The sequence below is a fragment of the Dromaius novaehollandiae genome, chromosome 16, assembly GCF_036370855.1.
Source record: "Dromaius novaehollandiae isolate bDroNov1 chromosome 16, bDroNov1.hap1, whole genome shotgun sequence".
NCBI classification, from domain to species: domain Eukaryota; kingdom Metazoa; phylum Chordata; class Aves; order Casuariiformes; family Dromaiidae; genus Dromaius; species Dromaius novaehollandiae.
Genome location: NC_088113.1, coordinates 6,411,294 through 6,438,020, shown reverse-complemented (window position 1 = coordinate 6,438,020; position 26,727 = coordinate 6,411,294). Strand labels below are relative to the sequence as shown.

The window sequence follows — 26,727 nt, the reverse complement described above, 5'->3', positions numbered from 1 at the left end:
AGTGTCAGCTTTTATGAATCCCCTCCTGTCCTCTGCTAAACATTGCAAAGCAACAAACAAAGCTAATTCCACCTAGTATTTGCCAAAGAAAGAGCAAGGGTCTCCAAGGACAAGGGAAACTGAGGCAAGGTGATCTGCCCAGCATTTTGGGCCAAATGCCTCCATCCTGATCCTCTGAATCTCTCCTGTGACCACTAAAGCAGACTTCTTTCTTGCAAATCTCAGGAACTGCCACTCCGCACCGGCTTCCTGAGCATGCCCCCAGCACCTTTTCCAGCCAGTGTGCGGCTCTCTCCAATGCCCCTGCGAGGAGGTGCTCAGCATGGCGGGGGGCAAGACATGCTGGTCTAAAGCATCTACTTTGCTGGGCTCAGCCTTGAACAACTCAATGTCAGGAAGCCTTGAAAGACTTTTTGTCGCAGTCTGGAATCCCGACACAGAGACCCCAGCACCCCTGAACCGACACCACGGACTTACTGCAACACCTGATGGCCACCAAGCAAAAGCTTTCACTCCCCTTAATCCCCTGGCAGAAACACCTCAAGGCACAGTCCAGGTTATCTCCCCTTTACAACCTTTCTACTTCTCTAAGCAAAACAGGAGACAGATCTTGGCTCCCACTGTTTGTGATCTGCAATGTTTATTTCACCAAAAAAAATAGTAATTTTCATGCAGAATCTTTTGGTTCATAAAACAAGTTGTTTCCCACCAGCCACCTGACAACCCTCCCCCCATAAACCAAGAAATAAAATGATCCTGGCTGGATCCAGGAGTTAGCAAAAGAAAATGAACCATCCAAATCTAACAGAGAAAAGTGGTTCCTATCATCAGCTACAATACTGAATAACTTGGCAAATAGAGTGCTCATCTGGAGTTCCCATCTCTCAAGCAGTATGGAGTTGGCTCAGGTCTCCAGCTGTTGTGTTTCTAAAATGCGTGTCTGGAGGAACAGACACACTTGCTTGCTTTACACTATTCGAGGACTTTCCCGGGGCTTAAAACAGGGGGACAGAAGCTGCCACATCAGCATCTTTAACTGGGCTATATAAATATAAAACATCAATACAAACAGATTCTTTGTACAGAAAATATCATCTCACAAGGCACTAGAGTGATAGCATGGCCGGTCAGGTAGGCTTCTCCACTGGAGACTTTTCAAGCTTCTGGTGAGTGATGGTGTCGGAGGTGGGAGGGGACAGAGCAGCTGCTGAACGAGGGACCAGAGAAGTCCTGGCGCTGCATCCTGACTACAGCTGCCAGAAGATACCCCAGCAGTGCTTTTTTTTGGACGGCTAGTGCTTTTCCTTGGCTGTTGTGGCGTGACCAGGGGGTTCTTATCTCATCTGGATGGCTTTTGGTTTGGTTTAGCCTGGAGGGAGTTGTAGGTGCATAGATCTCATACAAGTGTTGGGTACTGCTCTGTCTGGCTCTTTCCTCTGTCTTCATGCCAGCAGCCCAAGCCGGGTCACTTTGGCCGAGAGGAATGAGTGGATGATGAAGACAATCGTTTTGGGGCAGGAGTGAAGGTCCAATTGCTGCAAGAAAGGAATGAAGGGACATGTGCAATGGTAAGGGCTGTGCTCAGAGTAGCCAACTTTTTCCTTGTGATGGCAACAGCTCTACAGTGTGCCACGAAGAAGCTGCAAGGGAGCTGGGAACCACTGGGAGCCTCCCAAATCCCACCACAGCTTCACTGGGGCTCTGCGAAGGGCTGCGGGCCACAGAGTGCCAGCACGGAGAGGAGGGAGCACAGCCCCAGGAACAGCAGGAAGAGGCCAGCCCTCTCCTCCCTCTTGCTGGGAAGGATGGGTGCTAGGCAGGGTGCTGGTTCTCCTCCAGCTCCCCTCCCAGGGGGCCCAGCAGGAGTGCAGGGGAAGCAAAGGCATGAGAGAAGCCTCGGACAAAGCCAACTCACAATCTCTCCCTCCGGGCCACCAAAGTCCAGGTAGAGCATCTTGGTGCCATCGTCAGAGGACATCTGCAGCTTCTCAAAGGGCTGCTGGAGCAGGATTGTTTTGCTGAGCCCAGGCTCCGTGGTGAAGATGGTGAAGCCTTTGTCAATGTGGATGGACAGGGTGCAGTCCTGCCCATTCCACGTGCAGGCTGAAGGAGAAGAGGTGAAGGAATCAGAGGAGTCCCACCAGCGCTTGCCCCAGCTTCCTCTGGTAACCTCCTGGGTGGCCAGGAGCTGGCCGAGCTGGGCATCGTTTGGCCCTTTTGTGACCATATCGGCTTCAACAACTGTGGCGCTGATGCCTGGTGTCTCCCAAGCATGGCATGACCAGGAGTGCGACTCCCACGAAGCCAAGTTGAGCCTGCCACAGCACCTCAGCAGTGACATACTAGCATGGGGGCAGCCCCCCCGGGGTCCCACTGCCACCCACCCTGCGCTGCAAGTGGCTTGCACGATCAGGTCCTGCTTGCACGCTTGGGGGCCTGATCCCAGGCAGGGGGACAGGCCTGGGGGACTCCCACTGCCACTGCTCTGCATCCCTCCAGGGCTGCGAAGCTGAGCTCCACGGCTGGCTCAGAGCCCACAAGCCAGGGTGACCCGTGCCCACCACCACTGCTCTGGGTACCACCACCACTTTGCCTTGCCGTGGGGGATGTCCGCCTGACCACGGCGGGGGCGGTCCGCAGTCCTTTCTCCACTGACCTGCAGAGACTTCCTGGACGAGCTCGGCCGCGCCGTGGGTGCCGTCCACCAGCATCCGCGTCCACATGGCCAGGTCGCGGTGGGTCTCCAGGCTGAAGAGGTGGGTCTGCACGCCCAGGCGGGTGCCGGTGCGCAGGGCGAAGGAGAGCTCGGCGTCGTACAGCGGCGAGCCCTTGGCGGGGCCCGAGTGCACCAGCCTGCCGGCACCGCCCGGGGCCGTCAGCGCCGCTCCGCGCCCCGCGCCCGGCTCCGCGCTCGCCCCGTGTCCGCGCTCGCCCCGTGGCGGCGGCAGCTGCGGCGGCGCGGTGCGGCCGGCAGGGAGCGCTGCAGCCCCGCGGATGGGCCCGCCCCCCCCCTCCCCCCGCCCCGGGCAACCCCTCGCAGCGCGCACAGGCGCGCGCGCACCCCGTGCACGCACACCCAGCACACACGCACACCCCATCTGTAACCAGACCCTCCGGGGATGCCTGGCTCGCTCCTTGCCCCCCTAGGCCGTGGGGCGCCCCAGCCCCACGCCGGGCCCTGCAAACCCCCCGCTGCTGTCGTGGCTCCGTGTGAGCCTGCCCGTCGCGCTGCCACCCACCCCGAGCAGGGTGGCCCGTGCAGTGAGCACGTCGGCTTCACCTACCTGGTGGCTATGAGGGGGTAGTTGTGCGTCGGCTTGTTCAGGGCATCCCTGTTCTGCGGGAGGCTGTTGTAGAAGAGGAGATCCTTTTCGGTCAGGATGGCCAGCACATTCCTCGTCCCGTCACTGGGGAGCTGGGAAGCAAAGGGTTAGTGGGACACAGCGGGGTCCTGCCGGCATGGGGCAGGGTCAGAGGGACCACCCTGGCCAGCTCCACATCCCCCTGCCCCTGTCCCCAAACGCACATTTCCAGGTCGGCCACAGCCTGAAGCAGTGGCTGGACCAGGGCTGGACCCATGGGACGGGGCGAGGAACTGGGGCGAGGAGGACTCGTCTGCCTCAGCCCCCCCCAGCACCGTCTCCCGCTGCAGCACAGTGGCCCATCCGCCCTGGCGATGGGATTACCTGCTCCGTAAGCCAGCCGACGTGCTTGACGTCCTTACTGGCGGCGATGCTGGCAGCAGCCAGCTGGGCTCGCAGCTCCTCCTTGACCCTGGGCAGCAGGGCGTTGGCGTTGGCCTGGATGGCGTTGAACCACGACTGGGCTGTTGCTTCGTCCTTCGCCCGCAGGAAGAGGGGCACGCGCCCGTCCGCCGAGCACACCTCCAGGTACCTGCAGAGCCACGGCCCCGCTGGGTCCCTGCGGGCAGCTCCGGCGTCCCACCGCGCCGCCCACGCTCCCGCAGCCCACTGCGCTGTCCTGCGCCCCCGGGTGCAGGACGCCCCGCCGGGGCTCACCGGCGCCCCGCTGGCACCCACGTGGCGCAGGAGAGGCAGCTCGGGCCGTGGAGGGGCCCGCCGAGCCCTACCTGTGCTCCGGGTCGCTTGGCAGACACTTGCGTGACACGTAGCACATTTTCAAAGGCAGGTTCTTCCCTTCCTTGAGGTCTCGCAGGGAGAGGACAGGGGAAGCCTGTTTCTGGAGGGAGGCGGCGGGAGAGGGGTCCCAGCTGACGGTGGCCCCTGAGGAGGAGTTCTTGAAGTAGGGGGAGATCTCCTTCATGTACTTCACTGCAAGGGGGGACAGGCTGCGGGTGAGGGCACGGTGCCAGGCGCCCCGCACGCCGCGGCAGCCTCCTGCAGTAAGCCCTCACCACGCCCCCACACCATGCTCCGTACCCTCTTTGGGGAGACAAGGCTCATCACTCCATGGGGACCACGGGGCCGAGCATGTCCTCTGCCCGCGCCCTGCGGTGGCGCTGGATCATGCTGCGGGGTGCCAGACAGCAGAGAGGACTGCTGGGGGGAGGTGACTTCCAGCATCCTCAAAGGCCTTTCCCCCTTTTTCCGTTCCAGATGTTGCAACATCTGGAAATGAAGGATGCCGGAGGCATACAAGGAACCGGTCTTGGGCAAAGCAGAGGCAAGGTGAGGAGCGAGGCAGAGCTCTCAGAGGGTGCTGCAGCAGCGGTCCTGGCACGCTGCAAAGGCTAATTGCCACCGATCACATGGGGACGTGGCTAACAGGCTGCAGATCCCGCATCTGCTGAATATGGCACCCCCTACGCTGATCCCTGCACGCCCAAGGGTGCTGGAGCACCCTCACGCTGCCGGCCAGAGCGGCGTCCAGCCTGGCATGTCCCTGGATGGGGGAACATCCCGTCCCAAGGCAAGAGGCAGCCTGAGCCACATGATGACTCCGCTGATGCCGTGTCGTGCGGGGAGGGCTGGCTGCAGAGCGCTGCAGAGCACGCCACGCCGCAGGCTTTTCAGCAGCTCACCCGGAGGCCCAGTTCCCTGCAGCAGAAAGTCTCCAACACAGCCTCCCTGCCTACACGCTCTGCCAACATGTAGCAACAGAGCGGGAATGGCAAAGCTGCCCAAAGAGCACGCTCGTCAGCCAGCGTGGCTCGTAGCCAGTCCATGCCCGGAGCAGCAGCACAACAAGCTCCGAGGACACCCAGGGCCCGTCATGCGGGACCGCTGTTGAAGCCGGTAGTGCATGGGAAATGTGGATGCGGGAGCATGTCTGGCCTTGTACAGGAGCAGCCAGGCAACTGCGTAAGGAGGAAACTTCCTGAGAAGGCCCTTTAGATGCTCGCTTTGAAGGCCGTCTCCCCCTCATAGCCATGCTGACTCGGCTGCACTGCTAACCACAGCAGGGAATTGAGCAGGGTTAAAAATAGCCCTTTTCTCATTTATTTTAACCAGGATCAGCTCACAGATCCAATTCCAATCTGGTCCCCCTGTCAGCCAGGGGCAGCACACAGAGGCATGGGGCGGGAAATGGGCAGCAGTCCCAGGCCAAAATTACACAGTCCAAATTGTGCTGGTACAGCCAGTCCACCAGCCAACTAGGAACAAAGCGGTAATAGCTCTTAAATACCATGGCTTGGCCCCAGGAAAAGCCTTGAACTGCATTCATGCAGCTCACATAACCGCTGGCTGATTAGTCATGAACTAGGGACAAGAAATCATCTCCGAGTACCCAGCAAGTCTGGCTCCAGAGCCCGAGCCCTCCGAGTCGTGTCTATACCACAGCCCAGCTCCGGAGGTTTAGGGGAAGGGGGAGATGAAAGTCGCTGAGAATTGATGGGGCCCCAGGGCTACATCTGAAAAATTAGGTCATTGGCTCTCAAGGCTGATCTACAGCACGGGCCAAAAGACTTTGGCGGAGCGCAGAGGAGCCGGCAAGCCCCGCTGCCCACCCTGCCGGGGGAGCCACGAAGAGGCCGGGGGGGAGTGAAGGCAACGGACCCTTTGTGGTCCTGCCCCCCAGGTTGAGACACTAAGGGTCAGCATGGGCCCAACAGCTGGCTTCGGGCAAGGTGTTTCCTTTGGTGGCCCTCCCAAAAGGAGCAGGGGATGGACGTGCTCCTGGTGCCACTGCTGATGCCAAGCCATTGCAGCTGGGCTAGGCATGGGTCCAGCTGCAGCCCCAACTGCGGGGCAGCTCTGGGACAGCTCAGGAGCGCGACTGGAGGGAGGCTGAACTGGGCAGGGGGGACACAATCGGGCGCTGAGAGTTTGGCTTCGCGGCGCAGTACTGTAGGTGGGTGGTTGGCCACTCTGGACCAGCTCCATCCCTGTGCCGCAGCCACTCCGGACCAGAGGTGCTGGGCAGATGCTCCTCCAGCTTAAAGTGATTTCATGCCAGATTGAAGCTCTTTTCAGGGCTCCTTCCCAAGGGCAGGAGCGAGGCCAGCGACACAGCGGCCTGACTCCAAAACACCCAGCTGTTTCCCTTTAACGGAGCAGGCGGCTCTTCGCCACCCCCTGCTAGGCCTGACTTACGTTTCCCGGCCGCCCTCGGCTGCAGTGAAAGCCGCTGTTGTGCGGTCAGGCCCTGACTCCAGACAGCTGGGCTGGGGCTTGGCCCCGCGCCCTGCGCCCACCCGGCGTGGCCGGCCCCGGGGCCAGGCCCCCCCAGAACCTCCCGGCTCCTCTGCCGGCGGGGTCCGGGCTGGCAGCAGGGCAAGGCGCAGGGCCCAGTGGTGCCTGTGTGCATTCCCTGAGCCCAGCCCACCCCGGGGACCCCGGCCGGCCCATTCGGTCCCGGTCATTCGCCCCCCTGCTCTTGGCACCCAGCTTGTGTCTGTTTCATTTATACTCCAGCGAGTGCTGCGAAACCGCAGAGCCATGAGGTCCCGTGCGTGAAGGCACCGAGCCCTTGCTCACTTGCAGAGCCACGACGCAAACCCGCAGAGGGCAACGGGAGTTGCGCAGATCAGCACGAGAGCACAGCCAGGCCAGAGGCCCGCGTTTGCTCCCGACAGCGCAGGCGGGATTGCTAATGAGGGATTGCTGTAACCTCTTGGAAACCGCTGCTTCCTGCAAACAAGGCGCCGGTGACCCTGGTGCCCTGTGGCGGCCAGCGGCTTGGGGCTGCGCAGTGCTGCGCGGAGCAGCGGGCATCCCGGGAGAGGCAGAGCCGCAGCACGGGCACCCGCCGCCGCTGCTCACCCACGGCTGAGCTGCAAGGTGGCAGACGACCGTTACGGTTTGCTGTCCAGCTCCTCGCAGGTTTGCAACGTCCTCCGACACATGGGGTCAGCCGGAGGAGCAGAGGGGAGGCGAGCAGAGCCCCACAGAGAAGCCGTGTCCCAGCAGCATGGCGAGGACCTGCTCAGGGCTGCTTCTCCCCGAGATGCGCAGAGCCCAGTGGGGCAGCCTGGCTGGTCACGGGAGCACCGGTGCAAGGTGACCGGGGGAACAAGGGTGACAAGGGGACCACAGGGTGCAACAGCCACTTCCGGACAGCGCTGCGGCGCAAGCATGGCTGCCTGCAAAAGTCCCGCTGCCCGGGAAGGTCCCGCTGCCCGGCCGCCTTGGCTCCCCCTCAGGCTGCAGCACGAGGGCAGGGGAGGTCATGGAGCCTCCTTCCTTTTTTGCCCCAAGACCGGAGCACGCTGTTCCCTGTCCCGGGAAGCCCTGCCCGCCCAAGCCCCAAGCTATAAACGGAGGGATCCTGCTGCGGCACAGGGGTTGGGTTACGCCGACGCGGCCTTGCACCCGGTGCCACGGCGCAGTGTGGACACGGCGCCGGGCTGCCAGCCTCGTGCTCCACGCCGCCCGTTATAAATAGCTGCCTCTCGCACGCAGGCATTGGAGCTCTGCTGGATTTTGCCCCAAGTCATTAATCTTGGCAGCAGGACCTGCCATTATTCTGGTGCCTGGGAACTAATTGGATTTCAAGAAGATATTTGTATTCTGAAACGCGGCTGCGAGGGGCAGGACAGTGCTGGCGGGGCACGGGCGAGAGCATGCGCTTTCTGGCCGCCTGGCCCTTGCCCTTGCTGCCCCACAGCCCGTGAAGCCTCTCGCTGCTGGTGCCCATGCCGCTTCCCGGCTCTGGCAGGGATTTCACACGAGGGATTCCGCCCCACAGAGGGACGTGGAGCAGCCGCTCCCTCGCTGCCCTTGCAAAGCGGATAACGGAGCTGAGGATTTTCATGGAGCGGGCTCAGCAAGCCTGTCCCGCTCTGCACTGTGCCGTGGGCACGCCGCCACCGGGCACGCTGCCAGCCCGGGAAAGCAGCCCCCGGGCTGCCTGTCCCTCTCCCCGCCCCAGGACGATTTGCACAGTCTAATTTCTGCTCCGCTTTTCCAGCCTTTGAAATGCAAACTGCCCCGGACAGGCGGCTCTGGCGTTCCCAAGGCACCGGGGTCGTTCGGTCGCCGGAGCTGGTGCCTGCTGCCGCCGTGCTCCCCAGCACCGCTGCTCCTCTCCCTCGAGGACCAGCAGCCTTCTGGGTTGTCCCCAGCCCTCCCATGAGGCACGCAGTCCCTGCCGGCCACCCCTCCTCATGGTGGGGCCCTGGCATCCCCACGTGGATTGGACTCGGCCTCCGCCGCACGAGGGACGGACCGCGGTGCTGCCTGGGCGCTGGGCACCAGCAGACAGGCGCCTCCAGCTGTAGGCAGCAGCTGACCAGCGTTGGCTTTCTTCTTCACTTAGTTTTAGCCCCAATCAGACCAAACCCCATCGGGGACATTTCTGCCACAAGGAGACTCTCCGAAGTTCACAGTCTTCTTGGCATAACCTGGCCATCAAGGGCCAAACCAGGGCGCCCCAGCCTTGAGGGGTCCCGCGTCCTCGGCTGGACCTGGAGGAGCAGGGAAGGGGGTCCCTCACTTGGAGGCTGCCCAGCCGGCAGGCTGTTCCTGCGCCAGGTCTCCTGTCAGTAGCTCCACTCAGGGGAAAGATGCCTCCGAAATCCAGGACGCCACCTCAAGACCCTAACACCTAACCGAGGTGTCTCTAATGCAGTACATCCAGGCTGCCAAACTGGCGCTTTCTGCCACAAGTTCCCCTGAGAATATGCCAAGCGTGAGGCTGGGGCACTGCACTTGGAGAGGACCAACAGGCTAACAAGGCTGATGGCCCCGCTGGAGGCACCTGCATGGGGACGCGGGACATCTCCCAAGCAGGGGTGCCGTGCCATCTCTGGGGAGCAATTTGCTTTGGATCACATGGGGAAATAAAGAAGTCTTTGCAGGGGACCGAATTTCAGGCAGGATCCAGGTGCCATCCCAAGTCACGATTAGCCACGCACCAGCCGACAGGAAGCCACGAAGAGGAGCATGAAAATGAGAGGGGCCACTAAAGGCAGCACTGCTGTTTTTATAGTGGATTGACTTAAACTTCTGCCAGTTTTTTTATTACAGTGAAATAGTCTGCTACTGAATGGATTAATTAATTACATTCTTCTCATTAAAGCAAGTGACTGGGACCATATTATGTATCATCTCTGCCACTGGCAACTCTAATTCTTATACTGGATTTTTTTTATTTAATTAACATTTTACAGTCCTTGGGCTCCCAGGCTGGCTGTGCTCTCCTTGTTAGTCAGCACCACTCCAAAATCACTCAGCAGAAATATTGCTTCACTGCTCTTGATTTAAAGCCACTTCCAGCAGGAAAAAAGCCTCAGTGGCTGCCGGCCCAAATCTGCACAGCCCCTAAAGCGATGTTGCCTCCCGAGGCAGTGCAAAACGGTCACCCCTGCTGAGCTTCCCCAGCAAGCAGAGGGGAGGAACAGGACCTTTTAACCACTTGGGGCTTTGCAGGTTTGCACTGAGCAATATTTCAGGTTTTGGGGAAATGGCAGAGAACAAAAGTCTCCAGAGGAGACCAAGGTATCAGCATCTCCTTGTGGCCATGCATGCCCAAACGGCTCCCTTTGCAGAGAGCAGGCACAGCCCAGGGGTGTCCGAGCATGTGGGATCGCTCAAGCATCCCGCATACCCCAAACCTGGCAGCGAGCTGCCTCGGGACGGGAGCTGCGAGGCTGCATCACCTGCACAGGGACCATAGGTTTACCCAAAGGCCTGAGATGTGTCCTGCTTTCCTCACTGTATTGCAGTTCTCATTTTTTCTGAGCACTCCAGAAAGTGGCAAAAAATGTTCAAATCCTTATTTTTACTCCTTGGGTTGACAGTTCCTCCCTCTCTACCAGTGCATCCTTTCCAAGGGAGATGAGAGAGCCTGAAGCAGCCTTTCCCGCTGCTCTCAAGCCAGAGTTAACATGCTGTGCACCATGCGTCAAGCTCCCGGCTTTCGAGGGCTTTGCCAGGGAGCCACAAACTTGCTTCCAAGTTTGGCACCAAACCCAGGGCCACATTGGGGCCACATGGACAAGGACATTTATTATTGCACCTTTCGCCATTATTCCTCTCTTAGGCGCAGGGTGCTCACAGCATAAGGCTGCGGGGCTGCCCCGGCCCTCACCTGCGAGACCCAGCATCGCCGGACAGCAAAGGTGGGGATTTGCATGCAAGCTCTCACTTGTTTAACAAGAAAACCCAGGAGGCACATTAAATACTCCTGGAAGCGTTAAGTAAGCATCCCCTTGAGGGCTAATTCTGCCTCGGCTGGCCTCCTGCCCTTCACGACTATTTGTTCTCCTTACTTGCTTCCAACCAGAAGGCAGATGCAAAAGGCAGTGTTGACCACCAACCCTGCAGGTCACCCTGCAAGAGCAGTGCCAGCCATGGGCAGCCTCCCTGGTATGCTGCCATGCTCTGCTTCAGCAAGGTCACACATTAAAGATCACAACACAGATTCATCGCAGAGAGGTTTGAGACTGAACTACCAGTCAGGGGTAGGATGGGTCCTGGCTCTTCCCGAGAGCCAAGAGCTCTCCAACGGTGTCTGCACAGTATCTGTACAGCATCGCAGCTCAGAGAGCTCCAGCTATGAGTGGACAACCCAATGGGAAGGCTTCCAGCAGCCAGGCAGAAAGGTCCTGGGGTGGGCAATAAAACTGGGGCCAACAGGGAGCTGGTGAGCTGAGCACAGACAAACTTCAGCTAGACAGGATTACACACGACTTACGTCAGTCAATGGACAGGCTCACGGCATGCTGAAACGGGTGTCAGCAAATGCACATCCCCAGAGAAACTGTGAAATGACCTACACACCTCCACGAACTGAAGAGCATATGCTCTTAGGTGCTCTTCCTGAGCACGCCAAAATGCAAAAGGGGACAGAGAAACACTGCCTCACCCAGCAGGTCCTTCACCAGCAGGTAGGTCAATTATCCAGCCGGGCTGAGGGCTGAGGGTTCCCGTTTACGGTGGGCAGCAGAGCTGTGTCCCCTGCCCACCTCGCCCTGGGACACCGTGGTGGCAGGGCAGCCGGCTGCGCCACGAGTCCTACCACCCCAAGGCTTTGCTGCTGCGCCTGCTCGCGCTGGCACAGGCCGCGGGAGGTTTGCCTGCTGGCGGGCTCCTGCTCGGGCCATGGCTCAGCAGCCACGAGGGGTGTGCGGGGGTCCTGGCTGCAGCAGGCACCCTTCGCTGCGCCGCGAGGCAACGCACACCCATGGCACCTTGCTCCCCAGTGGCACGAGAGCGGAGGTGCAGCTCCGTGCAGCATCTGCAGCACGAGCCTCCCTGCCTGCTCCTGGCAGCTGGCTTTAGAAGGACCCAGGCATCAGGAGTGGAAGAAGCAGGAGAAACTATCCTGCTTAATTCCCTCCCTCTAAGCAAACGAGCTCCTCCGTGCAGATTTATGCAAAGCAGCCGACGGTGGTGCATGCAGCAGGCACCTCACTGAGCCTCTCGGTGCCTCAGCCGTGCATCAGTGCAAGCCCACGGCTACCTGCTCTGCCTGCTAACGTGCATGCAAGTCCAACCCAAAGCACAAGCAACACTTCTTGCTGGAGGGAACGAGCTCCTCGTGGGCTGAGACTCCAGTGCTCGCTTGGAAAGCAGGCCAGCATGGCAGCCCTCGGCCCACAGCCTCCCTGCGCCCGTCCACCCCTGCAGAAAGCAGCGCTCTGCTACAGCAACCCATCGGGGCACTGCAAGGGTCAGACTCTATTTGGAGGCAAAAGCCTGTTGGCACGAACCACAGTGAGCTGCAGCCGTGCGAACCTCCCCACCAGCCTGTGCACAGTCCTGCTGCTGCGCTACTGCAGCTCTCCCACCGCCACCCCGGCTTCACCTTCACCACCGGCACGGTGCTCCCTGAAATTCCCTGCCTGGCTTTGGTGCTGTGTGAAAGGCACGGCTGGCTGCTGGCTACCCAGGAGGTGCAAAACACTAGCCGTGCAAGCCCCAAAAACACCAAGCTCTCTCTAGCTTCATCTTTTACTGCCCCCATGCTGCATTCATTAACCATTCCCCTGCAAGATGCTGCGGCAGATCCACTGCCTCGTGCCGTGCGCGGCCTCATGCGCTGCCCAAACTCTTCCAGGGCCAGGCCGAGCTCACCATGGGCTGCGCAGGCGCTGTCGAAGGGATTGCACAGGCAGGCAGAAAGCTTGGGCTCAAAGGGAGAGCCCCCCATCTGCGCGTCGGGGCCGCATGCACCCGGCGCGTGCGCAACCTTTCAAGCCAGCCTATTTTCCGAGCCAGAGCTGCGTGGGGGGGGGTGGGGGTGGGGGTGGTTATTCCACTGCCCCTCCTCCCTCGGAGGGGGAGAGCACCAAATTCCTTCTCCAATGTCCTTGGGACACTCTAAGCTTCAGAAACAGCCACAGACAAATCACTGTACGGGAACTGCTTTGCAGAAGTAGGAACTGGAAACACGAAGCCTGGGTCAGACGCAGACTGCAGCCCTGACTGGCCAGAGAGGGAAGAGCACAGGGAGCAGGAGGAGGGGAAAACGTGTTTCAAGGACTCACATTTGCAAGAGCCCAATTTCAAGTATCCCACTATATAGCAGATAAAACGGCCAGACCCAAGCAGCCTGGCTTGCTTGCAGCTGAGGAGCAGGAATCCCTCTCCTGGGCCTTACCCCCAATGCTCTCCTCTAGTTTAAGGACACCCCCATTGCTGCCGCGCGCCACCCAGCCTTTGCCCATGCCGAGGAAGCAGCTGGCTCCTCTGCACACAGCATCTGGCTCTTCCTTAAAAGGGAAGCAGCAGCCAAAGACAGCATTTTCTGAGCGCCGCAGGGGATCGGCGGCCCCACGCAGAAGCGAGTTGGGAGGAGCGTCCTCCGTCATCGCTGGGAGCTGCTGCCCGGCTGCGAGGTGGGAGCTGATGATGGGGGAGAAGCCTGTTTTTGCCCCAGCTCGTTCACCTGCTGCCCCCGCGAGGCTGCCTTCACCGCTGACAGCCTGGACAACCCTGACCGCAGCGGCATGGCTCACGACCCTTCGCTGCATTGCTTCAGGGCCCCTAAAGCAGCAGCTGCTAGCCCCGGCTGCAGCAAAGCTGCAAATTGTTTTGGGAGATCCCACAGCAACTCCCCGTGCTCCCATGGGAGGAGGCACGGAGATGAGCCCCAGAGAGAAAGCAAAGCCTCGGGCCGAGAGAGGCGAGATGCAGCTGAGAGGACATGGACCCTTGCCGTCTCTGTGCATCACACCCAAAGCGGGTTCAAAGCCTCCATTTCTGGCTCAGTTCATTTTCATCTTTAAGCCACGGGAGCACACGTGGCACTTCCTAGGCTCAGCCCAGTTGCCCGCGACCGGAGGACGGTCACGTCTGCCAGCTGGCACTGGGAGCAGTGTCTCAAAAAGGGCTGGAGGCCTCCCTCACTCAGGGGTTTCTTTAATTAAGCACTGCTGAGCTGAAAATCCTGTGGGAGAGAAGATGGCACTTCTCTTGGGCAGGCCCCGGAGGCCAGCGGCGATGGGAATCGCACTGAGCCATACCCAAACGCGGCCGTTGCCCACCGCACCAGGGGGAAACCAAACTTGCGACTGTGCAATTCTCAGCCGTTGTCATTCAGCTGCTGCTGGAGGGTTTTTCCGTTTTCTCATTAAATTCTGAACAACTCGAGGCAGACACAGAGCCACAGCCTGGATGGGATGCTCAGCCCTGGACCCGCTCCCCAGGGGCTGCTCCCTGCCTCGGAGCACCTGGAGAGGTGATCGGCGCATCCCGCTTGGGGCTATGCTCCAAGGTCACGGCACGCAAATGCAAGCCCTGGGTGCCACCACCCACCACTGCCTCAAAACCTCCTTCCAGTTCACGTCACACATTATTTTCCATGGTGCCAGCTCCATTCTTTGGGTTTTTTACGTTTCACACCACGCATGTATCTCTACTGCCCACAACTGCCGGGGCTTCCCATGTTTAATCCAATTAGTGTGCCAAACCTGAGCAACCCGAGTGCTCTGCCTTCTCCCTCCTGCCCCCCTTTAGCTTTTCTGAATTTCAAGCTTCTGAGCTGTTACTTGGCCAAGAAAGTCCCAGAGACCTGTGACAGCACCAGAAGCTGTCAAGGTGCTGCAGGCAGGAGACTTTGAGTTACACCACCCATGGAGCTGAGACATCTGCTGACACAGGTCCTGCCACAGATCCTTTCTGTTGCTCCCTGCTGTTTGCAGTTCACTCCACTTGCTGATACAGCACAGGGACCTTTCCTGGGAAAACTACTCCTGGAAAAACTGCTTGTCCTCGCACTGAAGCCATTCCCAGGGCAGCTGGAAGGATGTTTACCAGCCTTTCCCCTGCCACGGAGGCTCTCTGGACACAAAGCAAGAAAAAAAAGTAAGGGAAAAAGTAAAGTAAGACAGAGCAACTCTCCTCAGAATAACAATGTAATATAAATACAGGCAAACTTCTCATGTAAATATCAAGAGAGTAGTTTGGCACATCCAAAAAATCTTGGCAAGACGCAGAGAGAGGTATCTGCATGTCATCATGCCCGGCCAGCAATGACACCGGGGATCTGCAAGCCCAGTTCAGCAGTGCAGGGTAAAATCTACCAGGCGACACTACTTCTGATACCTGGAATAAATTAATGCATTAGCTCTCAGCTCCACCATTTGATCATTTTCCTAATTAGAGCAATACAGAGTTCTGTTATCTTTTGAAACACCTCTTGCAAACTATGCTCAAAACTACATCTCCAAGAACAAACTTTGCTGAGAGGAGAAAGGTGGTAAACAGATAGTAGCTGTGTTAAATGCCCAGTATTAGATTTTTGGTAGTTATAGAAAATGTGAATGTAAGAGAAGTTGGAATTAAATTCAAAGCTGGGGGGGAGGCCAGGGGTCAGCTTCCAGGCCTTGAGTTGAACCAGCCCAAGGCTGGGGTCAAAGCAGCTCTTCCTTCATCCCCCCAACTCTGACCACCACACTGCCATGGGAGGGAGGTATCTCTCTTAGCTTTTGGTTGGTGGAAAATTTTTGAAGTTTTGCCTTACTGTAAATTAGAGAAAAGTCTGAAATCTCACGTAGTCTCAAAGGAAGAGAAAAAACTTTTGCCCGCAGCTCTGCTGTGAGCTGCACCAACCTCCTGCCTCTGCCCACCAGGAACCTGCTGCCTCCAAGCCCCTTTCCTCCTCCTCCACCTTTCTGGGACTCCCATCTGGGGTTGCACACCCAAGCCCAGCACCAGCCACCAGCAAGGCCCCACTGCGTCACTGCCTCATGGCCAGCCACCAAGCACACGGCGGTGGTCTGCACGCGGGAGTGGGGCCGCGGCGTGCCCATCTGCTCTGGGTGGCACCGGGGCCCCACATAGCTGCGGGGGCTAGAAAGGGCACAGGCACCACGGCGCAAAACAGGCAGCCTTCGGGCGGGCACGCGGCATCAGAAAAACCTCCTACGTCTCAAAACAAACTCCCTTCACAAGAGCAGCGCAGCAAAACCGCTGTCCTCAGCACACTTGTCACCCTGCTGCCTTGTTTGTGCTTGGCTGCCTGACTTTGCACGGGAGGGACGCGCCGCGCAAGCGCCCACCCGAGCTGCCTCCAGCGGCCAGGAGCGAGGCTCTGCCCAGAGGGTGGGCTCGGTGGCTCGCGCCTCGCCGCACGGCCCTGCAGAGGTGATGCACATGGGACATCTCCCGAGCTAACTGAGCCGGCGTGGGGCTGGCATGGGGCAGCCTGACAGGCTGGGGGGACGCACAGCAAGCCCCCTGCGGGGCCGAAGCCAACAGCACGAGGTTTTGCAGCAGGAGCAGCCACCGGCTAACACGTGCCTGACCTGGCACGACATCGGTGGCCACTGTCCCAGTGCAGCACGTGGAGTGGACCACACGGGACCCGCTTTCCAGCGAGCGGAGTTTGTGCAGACTGGAGGTGCGTGGGGAGGAACGGTGCAAAGCGCAGGTCCCAGGCACGACACCGCAGCACCGCTGTCTCTGCCCAAATGAGGGTCCCTCTCCCCTGTCCCACCCTGCTCTGCAACGTGGGCCGCCAACCAGAAATGCCGCTTGCCAGCTCAGCCCATGCCAGCGGCTGGATGCCGGTAAAGAGACAAATCTCTCCGAGCGCAGCGATACGACCGCACAGCTGCCCCACGCCGGCCTTGGCTGGGGCACTGGCGCGGGCCAGCTGCCGCCGAGCCCTCGGTGCTCAGCGCCGGGAGGCTGAGCCGGGCTCCTGGCGGAGCGACCCGTGCAGCGAGCTCACCAGCTCCCGCCTCTCGAGAGTGGCCGCCAGCGCTCTCAATTCCCCCCTCGCGGCACAAACGGCGCCTTTCAGAAAGCTGCTGGCTTCCAGCTGTTGGGCCGCGGCCGGGAAAGCTCGGGGACCAGGAAGCGCCTGCTCGATGTTAAGGGCCTTGTGTTGCTTTTTGCCAAGCCTTGGAACAAGCCCAAGCGCAAGAAAGGAGCAGGAAAGTCCCCACTTCCCCACGCCGCGGGCTGCCCCTGCTCCACGGGCTCTCAGCAGCGCCGTCCCCGCAGCCCTCTCCTCGGCCGGCACAAGAGGCAGGGTTTCCTGGCCGGCACAAACAGCGCTGCCGCGCTCGGCCCCGGAGGAGGTTTAACCTCACCTCCGGGGGCACGGGAAGGAATAGCTTGTCCTTGCATCAACTCTGCGGAGAGATACTCCCCCACACAGCTGAAGACTGGCCCCTCCAAGCCACGCCGGCGTGGGACAAAGGGAACGGGGAGGCTCCCGGAGAGCCAGAGCGGCAAAGAGCTATAACCATGGCACGCATTTTCACTGGGTTGCAGCTTTGGTTAATCTGATCCACCATCCACAACTCTCCAGAGTTACACCAGCAAAAGTAATCAGCCTCTTCATGCAGAAGTTAAGCGACGTGAAGAATGGCTGGTATCGCTAGCAAAGTGCTCCCAGCTGGGCCTCCTAGCAACCTGCCCAAAACAAAAAGCAGGGCTCGGATGGGAGAGCCAGGCTTTTTGCTGGGAGGAGTAAAGGACGGTGCTGGTGAGCCCAGTGTGCACTGCTCGCCTGGACCCTGCCCCGTGGCTGTGAGCTCTCACTGGCTTGAGGAGCTGCTGCTGAGCTGCCCCTGTCCAAGTGGTGCCAGAGGGGGAGCAGGAGGGGTGATGGGATATCCTGGCCCAACGCAGGGCTGTCACCTCTTGTGCTGCTCCTTAGGGCGCACCATGCACCATGAGAGCTGTGAGGGAGCCCCAAACACACGTGCTTCCTAAATGAGAAGGCACCGGTACCGCGCTGCTGGGAGGGAAAAGCCCTGGGAGGCGCTGGGCAGGGCTGTGCCAGCCCACTCCATCCACACTGCTGGGCGGCACCACCAGCAAACTCAAACTGCCTGGGCTGTTGCACCTGCCCCCACCACCTCAGCAAGGGAGATGGAGCTGCACGTGCAAGGATGCCAGGTCCCAGCGCCCACGGGTGGCCAATGGTGTCAGCTACAAGCTAATTGGAGATGCTCTGGCTCGTCATCATGGCAGCCAAACCTATCCAGCTCTCTGAAGCATACCTGCTGGGAGCTTTAATTTATTAAGCAGCCTAGCGGGTCTCGTCTGAGCTTGATGAAGGACAGCCAAGCCCCTGCCGGCAGCTGCCTCCCAGGAGGGCAGCCTCGCAGCACTCTCCCTCCGTCTTGGCTCTGGGGGAGGCAGAGGAGGTTGGGCAGGTCCAGAAAGAGAAGCTGCTCTTTAGAGGAAGGGCGGCTCATCTTCACCTCGTGCAGGACCTTCAGCAGAACAGAAATGCAAGCCAAAGTAAAGGATGAAAAGAAAACAGCAGAGAGAGGGAGGTCTGGGTACAGCAGGCTACAGGAAGGAATTTCACAGACTCCAAGAGAAAGAGGTTCTTGTATTTCTCTTTGGTCAAAGAAAAAAAAAACAACAACTATCGGCTCCCAGCAGCTGTGCAGAGCAGCACATTCCTCAGGCTGAAATGTGGCTCTGCGGCTCCCAGGAGAGGAGGAACCCATAGCAAAAAGGGCTGAGCAAAGCTAAAATTAAAATTTGGAGATGATACAGTTTAGGGAAGGAGCAGGAACGAAAATGCCGTAGAGGTCATTTGGAGCAGAAGACACAGCTCTCTTGTCCAGGCAATGCCTGGGGAGCCCAGAGCGCTTCCCCAAACTGAAACCTCCTTTTAGGATCTGCAGCCCTACAACTGCGCAGGAAACTTTCCAGGACAGAGGCCATCTTGGTGAGCCATGGGTAACCCATCAGGAGGGCAGAGACACCCCCCCCAGCTCCGCTCTGGCACCCAGGACAGTCCACAACCACACCAGGTGCCCATCGTGACCTGCAACCAGAGGGCAAGGACTCCGGCTCCTCGCTCTTGCCCTGCTACTGGCTGCAAGGGAAGAACCCTCCCAGAGGATCTGGCTGAATTAGCAGAGGTAGGAGCAGGCCCAGAGCTGATGGGACAGATAAAGTCATCTTCCCTGAGGGAGAAAAGCAGGGCACACCACTCCGGGCTTCCACAGCCCTTCGTCCCAACACATCAGACCTAAGCCCAACCTCCAAGCAGGGTCTGGAGGGCCTCTTGTGGCATGCCAGCCCACAGGAGCCGGAGAGGCAGCAGGAACCAGTGGCTGTGGCCATCTGGGACCAACAGGAGCCTCATTTCCACAACTCCACCGGCCTGGAGTGACTGAGTGGAGCCTGGGGTCAGCAGAGCTCTGCTCCCCTCCGAGAGTGGTTTTACGACGATGACTCCCAGCACAAAGCCCTTCCTGATGACAGGTGTCCGGCTTCGGTTTCCCATGGGACGGCGAAGGCTGCGAGCCCCAGGATGTTTTTAGCCTTAGCCACCAGGCATGGGTGTCTGTGGTTCAGATGCACGCTCTGCGCTCCCAGACACCCCGCTGCATGCGGACGCGCAGCCACGCACTGCCGCTGCCCACGGCCCTGCTTGCGGGGCACCTGCTCTGGCAGCTGCACTTGCAGCCCCCTGCTTCTAAACCTCCTAAGCTGGCCCTCCCTGCACCTCAGCTCCCTCCTGCCTGCCCAAAATCCACTCTAGGAAAACACAGAGCAGAAAGAAATATTCCCAGCAAAGAGCTGGGAAGATAGCACACACTCTCCCCGCTGCTGTAAATCTGCAGAACCACGTGGCCTCACTCCAGCCAAGGATGTAGAGTTAAATGAAAATCATGGGAAAATCAAAGGGTTTACCATTGCCCCATGAACTGTTCCATGGGTGGCACCAGAAGACAAAAGAGTTGCAAAACCCATAAAGACGCCCCACACCTCCTGTCACTGCCCGCCTGTGGTCCCTGCAGCGGGGGAACAGCATGGCTGGGCTTCGAGCGGTGGCATGAGCAGCACAAGCCGTTCCCTCCGTCTCTGGAGGGACATCCTAGCAGCTATTTCCAGCTCTCCGGATAAGCAGATAAGCCAGTCTGCACATGTTGTTTTTCATTTAAAAGAGTATGCAAATGTATACGCAGTGGATGTGCCACCCTCAGGCCCCCAGCACAGCCCTGGTGCGCTGGAGCAGGCGCCCTGCATGCCTGATGTTGGCGCACATGTGGTCCGCAGAGCACCCAGCAGTGCAGCAGGCTCCGGCAGCCCGGTCTGGTGGCGAGCACAGCTCACAGCCCCACGGCGCTGGCAGGGGTGACAAAACCCCATGTGTGGCCAGCTGGCAGAGCCGGCACAGGTGAGCTTCCCTCACATTAAGGCTCTTCAGTGCCCACCCCAAATGCTTTGGTTTCTGCTCCCCACAAGGAGAGACCGAGAGTTGCAGGCCCTGATCACGCTCCTGGCAGGTGGGATGATTAACACAGGGTGGTTTATCATGCCGAAACAGGAATGACTAGGAAACAACATCTGGGAAAGCACATTGGCCACATCACTGCACGTGCAGGAGCAGAGGGAGCAGGAGCACCCACATCTCCTACCTTCCAAAACCACTTCCTTGCCGGTCTTCTTCAGCGCCTGCACTGCCTCGTCGTGCGTTGCCTCCGAAAGGTCGGTCCCATTCACGGAAAGGATGGCATCTCCCACGTACAGCGCCTCTGTCTGATCTGCTGCCAGCCCCTTAAATATCTTGGATATCAAGATGGGCATTTTATTCTCTCGGCCACCTTAAAAAAGAAAAGAAAAGGCAATTATGGGTGTTGTGTGCATGCACAAGTGTGTGTGTGGGCAGGGGGTGCTTGGGTACCAGCTGCCCTCAGCAAATGTGCATCCTTCTCCCAGGCCACAGCCATTCCTTGCTGGGACTAGCCGATAGCTCAGATGACCTTGGCATGGATATAAGGACAAACTACAGCTGAGGTTTTATACAGCAGATGAAGGTAACTGCTCCAAAAAACTAAGAGAAAATCTGCAGCCATTCTGAGAGCAAACACATACTCTTGCCATCTCCCCATCAATTTTGGCACGGCAACCATTTCATTATTTCCATTATTAATTGAACATGTTGAGTGACCATTTTGCTCTGAGGACTTTGTGATCTAAACAGACAAGACAGCTGAATGTTTGGAGAAGTCAAAGAGCCAGAGAGAAGTGAACCAATCTGGATATTTGTTCCTCTCCACACAGTAGCCCTTTTTACCCGCTCTTCCCCATTCTTCAACCTAAAAGGATGCTATTCAAACATCACTGGAGCTCGAGGAGATCGATTTGCACACTAACTTTTGAACCCGCAGGGAGATCTGAGCAGCATTTCTTCACGTGAGCTTAGAAATAGCAATGCAGCAATTATCTTTAAGCCTCTGCCCTGCTTTGGGAAGAAAAGCGTTACAAGCACTGGTACGGAGCAGGGACCAGGATCGCCAGGCACCTGATAACCTACACCTAAGCACAGCCTCTCCCATGGAGCATCTCTGAGATGATTGCTTGTCTCTGGCGGAGATCATGACCCCAGCTAGCACACCAGCAGCACGCCTAAGAGCAGAGAGTTATCACCGTCTGCCCCAGGGCTGCTCGCAGGCAGTGCCACAGGCGTTTCCTTGCTCGGATCTCCGCCAAAGCTCGCATGGAGCAGAGGACTCCACTTATCAGCTGTTGGAGAGGCCTCTGCAGGGGCCTCTGTGAGCTGCTGAACACATCCTTATAGCAGCGATTCCTAATCTGTGCTCAGGCTGCGGACGCGGCAGCCTCCCACCGGGGTCCGGAGCGGCTGTCTGACCGCCGGGCGTGCTGCTCTCCGACGGCTCCCGCACGTCACCCTGCCCCGGCAGGGAAAGGAGGTGCAACCCCTCTCCCTCCGTGGCTCCCCGGCCCCTCCAAACAGGGCTGCAGCCGGGGGCTTCGCCACAGCACGAGTCACCATGGGCCCACAGGGATGGCCAAAGAGCCGGAGTCCTCGCGCAAAGGGCAGCTCGCTGCAGCTGGGGTCTGGCTGCAACGACACCACAACCAGCAGGGTCCGATCCTGACCGAGCCACTTTAGGTCCTGCCGAAATAATTATGTGCAAGTTAGGTGGAGGGACAGGGAGCAACCACCAACCGGAGAGAGAGGCGGGAGAAGCAACAGGCAGGCAGGCGGTGGTACCGTGGTGGGAGTGATGAAGCAGCTCCACCGGCTGCGAGCTGGCTTCCAGCGCCCCTCCCCAGTGAAGAGACAGGCATTTGCACAGCTCACGTCTGATTCTTCCACGGAGAACAGAGCCCGACCTCAGCGAGAGGAAAGGTAGCACAGCAGCGACAGTGCCGGCCCAGGGTTTTGGAGCCAAGTGACCATACCCAAAACACGTCTCAAGACAGGACACTTAGCCCTCACCCCAACCCTACCAGGGCAGCTCTAGATGCGCAGGTCTCAAGGAGCAAACAGACCTGCTCTTCAGCATGGTGAGGGGGCAGCAAAAACCAGTGGGACCCACACCTGGCTACCGCGTGCGACTGAGGGCCGGAGCTGCTGCCCAGGGCAGGGAGCAGGGCCGTGCCCAGGTCTCAGCAAGCTCATGACATGGCTGATGTGTGCAGCCAGGCCCAGGAGCCTGGAGTTGCCCCAGTGCCCTTGACCTACCCACAGTGCCTGTGCGTTCCCAGATGCAGTATCAGCCCCTGAGCTCCAACCGTGTCCCCGGAGCAGCCCGATGTGAAAAGCAACGCCAGCCTCAGCCACCTCCACTCACACAGCACAAAGCACAGCTGTTGTTTGCACCAGAAACCAAGGGGAGGCATTTCTTCAGCACTGTGCAGACGTCGTAGCTTCAGCATAACGGCCCGCTGCCTCGCACCCTCGCCCAGGAAGGGGGAAACGGGGGCCAGGCCTGCGTCAGCCAGAGCAGGCTGAGTCAGCAACAACCCTAGGGCTGCCCGGCAGCAGCCCCATCCCACCCCTGGGGCCACCACCGAGAGAACAATATACGGTTGATGAGGCTGGAAGGAGAGAAGCAAGAGGCACTTCTGTGGCCTCAGCCCTGGGGCACTCAGGCATTTTGCAGTGAAGAGTCCTCAGAGAACATGAGCTGCCCTGAGGGCTGGGAGCAGGACTCCTGGGGCCAGGCTGTCTGAGCACTTCTGCTCCACAGAGAGCTGTAAGACCTAAGCTGCTTTCACACTTCCCTTGGTACCTGCTTCTGTGGTAAAGTCTGAGGTTAAACCACAAGAAATGTATTACTTTTTAACGGGAAAGTGTCACCACCCCAGTTAAGAAGGAGCAATGCCTTCCCTCTGCAACAGTGGTGGTCACCTTCAGAGCTGCGTGACCAGCTGTAATGCTTTATAGCTCCCATTTCAGATTACTGCTGCTTGTTTTCCACATAGTTTTTCACTGCAAAAATAAAGTTTTAACTGAACCAAGTAACGTTTCTCCTTTCCTAGGAGAGCCACAGAGCTAGCAATAACTTTGCAGCCAAGGGGTTATCACAAATGGGGTTTTACACTTCCCAAAAGGAAGCACTGGCAATCTCAGGCATCCCATGGCGGCAGACACAGCAAGCAGCACGAGAGAAGCAAGTTGGGGTTTCGATCGAATCCCAGCAGACGGACATCCACATCACAAAATCTTCCTGCGTTGGGCACTTGTACAGCTGAAGTGGAAGCAGGAGGCTGAGGCTAATTCCCTCTGACCACCGAGACGAAGCCCCGTCAGAAGGTAAGATTCATACCACCACTGCCTATGGGCCTCCAAGCATGCAAACTGGCCTGTCGCTACATTAAATTACAAACTCTCTTACCCATGCACAGGGACAGACCTTTGCCCATGGTTGACTATTTAATCCTTCTTTCACTGAATTTCTAACAAGCTCAGGGCTGCATGAAAAATAAACACAAGAAGAAATGCAATCCCTGCCCCGTGAAGTTTTCAGCCTATAGTTCAGGCAAATCACCAAGGAGCAGAGAAACTCGGGAGGGGAGCAGTGGAAAGGAAAACAAGAATTATAACGACGAGGCTTCCCTGCTGCTCAGCCCTCCGAGACCGGACATCTTCAAGCTTGAGAGTGTTGTTTTAATGCCCCAGCTCTTAGGCGGTACTCTGTGTCTGGAGATCCCCAAGGACTTTACAAAGGTTGCAATCATTTTCTTCATTTTGCCGACAGCTTGAAAGGGATATTTGTCAGCCCAACAGACATGGGGTCACTGAGGAGACAAAGACAAACATGCAGAGACCTCCGTTTGCAGCAAAGGGGCAGCTTTTCTGTCATGTGGGTACCCTGCACGTCCCATCTGCTTCATCAGACATCTCCCCTACCAAGAAAGTGCCAGCGTGTGCAAAGTCACAGTGGGAGAAGAAGCTCTGCCAGCCCTGGCTCACAAGCAAAGAGCTGTGAGCACCCCCCTGCAGTGTCCCAAACGCAGGAGAGGAGAGGAGAGCCCTGCTCCCGGCCGGGGCTCCCGAAAAGCTGGCCTGTCACCAGCCTCCCCCCCGCACTCTGTGCTGAACTCCCCAGGAGCTGCCTGGCTCCAAAGCACCGCTCTTTGAGCACGCTGCAAACATCCTTCAGCCCCTTCCTACTCCAGCTTTCACACCTCCCACCTTGCCCTTCCTCATCTCCCGTTCTGCTAGGTTAAGAGCCCAACCAAGGCGTGAGGACCCCAGTTCCTCCCCGGTCCAGAGATCAGCTCTGCTCCTGCGTATGGTTTTCACCCAGTGAAAACGTGGAGTCCAGCTGCAGAAGCCGGGCTCGAAAAGGGGACGGCAACAGGTCCCTTCTCCCGAAATCCCCGTCTCACAGCCCTCGCCGAAGACGCTCTGCTCCCCTGCCAGGTGCTGCCCCTCTGCCTCGCGCTGTGAAGGTCAGACCCGCGCAGCAGCCGCGGCCCGCAGAGCGCGGGCGTCCCCGGCTGCGGGAAGCCGCTCGCCCCCAGCGCCGCGCTCGGAGCCGCCGCGGCCCCGCGGAGCCCGGACGGGCGGCGCAGCCCCGCGGCCGCGGCGCCGGGCGCGCTCCCGCGCCGCCGTCGGGACCGCAGCCGGGCAGCGCTGCCGCGGCCCCCGGCCCTCACCTTTGATGCTGATGCCGAGCCCCCCCACGTCCTGCTTGACGACGCGCACCGTGCGCCTGACGTTGGCCAGCGCCTCGGGCACGGCGGAGCCCGGCTCGCCGCCGTTGAGCTGCGCCGGCGGCGCCTCGCCGGGGCCGGGGCCGGGGCCGGGGCCGGGGCCGGCGGCGGGGCTCACGGCCAGCACGTCCTCGGCCAGGGTGAGCAGGACGCGGAGCCACTGCCCGCCGGGGCCGCGCAGCTCCAGCAGCCCGGTGCGCGGGGCGCGCCTGCCCGCCGCCATCTTCCGCGCATGCCGCGCACCGCCGCCGCTGCGCCGCCCCCGCCGGGCCGCGCGGCTCGGCTCGGCGCGGCTCGGGGCACCGGGCACCGCGCCGCCCCGCCGGCCCTGCCCCTGGGCGGCCCCGGCCCGCCCCGCCCCGCCGGCTCGGCCCGGCCCCCGGCAGCCTCCCGGCGCGGGGCTCGCCCCGGCGCGGGCCGCGGCGGCGCCCCGAGCCGCCCCGTCGGGGAGGCTCAGCCCCGCGCCCTCGGTGCGCCCCTGCCCGGCGCGGGACGCGCTCGGGGTCCGCGCACCGCTCCGTGCCCCGGGGAGGGCGCCGGGCCCCCGGTGCTGCCCTGGCTGGGCCCGACGTGCTCGGGGCCCCCCGGCTGCGCCCTGCCCCGAGGAGCCGTGGAGGGAGCCAGGCCCCCGGCGCGCCCCTGCCTGGCCCGCGCTGTGCTGGGTGTCCCCATCCCGCTCCTTGTCCCGGGAGACAGGGCAGGAGCCAGACTAAGGGGGCTGCTGGCTCGGCCCTCCATCCCGAAGGGAATCGCAGCCCCCGGTGATGGGTGCCCAGATGTGGCAGGATCCGGCCGCCCGGCGAGGCTGCAGGGTGCCTCAGGGGCTCCTGCTCCCTGCAGCGACTTGCACACCCTGCACGAGGTTCCTAAAACACTTTCAGCTTGTTCCCAGGTACCAAAAAACCTGCTTTCAGGGAACTTCGCATGCAGGGCGCAAAGCTCTTCCGAAAATCTGGCCCCGAGCAGGGATGGGCTCTCAGGAGCCGCTGAACCACGCGTTGGCTCTCGTGCTCTGCTGTACTTCAGCAGCAGATTTGGGGCTGATGCTGGAAGCGCTAGATGACACTTTTTGGCCTAGATAACATGGCATGTCAGACTAGATAATCACAACGCTGCTCTGCAGCCTTGAAGTCTGTGCATCCCTCAGCGGTGTGGTGGCGGAGTGCAGCACGACTGCGGAGATGTCTGCAAGCAAAAGCTTGTGACACTCTGTTATCCTGAGTTATGTTTTGCTAGGCAGAAAAGTTTGCATGGGCAGATTTTTCTTGGCGCCATCAAAGTACAGAGCTGCGCAGGGCGGCGGGTAGGAGAAGGCGGCCCAGAGCTGGGTGTGATCCCGGGCAGCGAGACCCCTCAAAACAGGGGGCCATTCTGGAGGCCTTGTCCTGCGTTGCTGGTCCGGGCTGGGGGGCTGCCTGCATCCACCCTCGTGAGCCAGGTGTTGCCCCGTAACTGATTTCTGCGCAGAGACTCTGGGGTTGGCACCTACTAACAACCCCTACACAGTGTCAAACAGGCAAGAGATGGCAGGGCAGGGGGCTGTTAGGACATGCAAAGGAGTCTCTGTTGCTTTTTCCTTGCTTGTCCTGGTCCTTGAAAATAGGAATGATATTTTGTTTTCTGTAACCCAGTGGTAGCAATTAGAAAACACCTATTAGTGCATCCCCCCCTTGCGCTCCTTTCTCCTAATGCTTTGTGCAGCTCTAGATGCCTCCAGGCATGGGGCTTCCTAGGTCCCTGAGCTCTATTCACTACAAAATACAAAGATTTAAAAGAATTTCATGGTCTTTCGAACAGGTTGGAAAGGGTACAGAGTGAGTGCGTTTAGCGGGGGACCAAGGGGTGCTGCTCTTGGCCGCTAGCTGCCCGTGGCGCGAGGGATGCTGCAGACGCGTGGCTCAGCACAGCCCTTGCCCCCTCCGCGCCAGGGCTGCAACCCGCCCTGTGGGTCAGCCATGAGCAG

General features: G+C 59.5%; 1 protein-coding gene across 1 annotated transcript; it reads right to left on the bottom strand.

Annotated features, from left to right (window-relative positions):
* Positions 1-610: 610 nt before the first annotated feature.
* On the bottom strand, positions 611-25,112 carry SNTA1 (syntrophin alpha 1). The gene is made up of 8 exons (XM_064521384.1): positions 24,708-25,112; positions 20,210-20,395; positions 4,091-4,292; positions 3,687-3,894; positions 3,285-3,415; positions 2,657-2,853; positions 1,916-2,103; positions 611-1,535 (listed from the first exon to the last, which is right to left on the bottom strand). The coding sequence occupies exons 1-8, from the start codon at positions 24,985-24,987 to the stop codon at positions 1,443-1,445; spliced, it is 1,485 nt and encodes a 494-aa protein (XP_064377454.1). The 5' UTR covers positions 24,988-25,112; the 3' UTR covers positions 611-1,442.
* Positions 25,113-26,727: the final 1,615 nt, after the last annotated feature.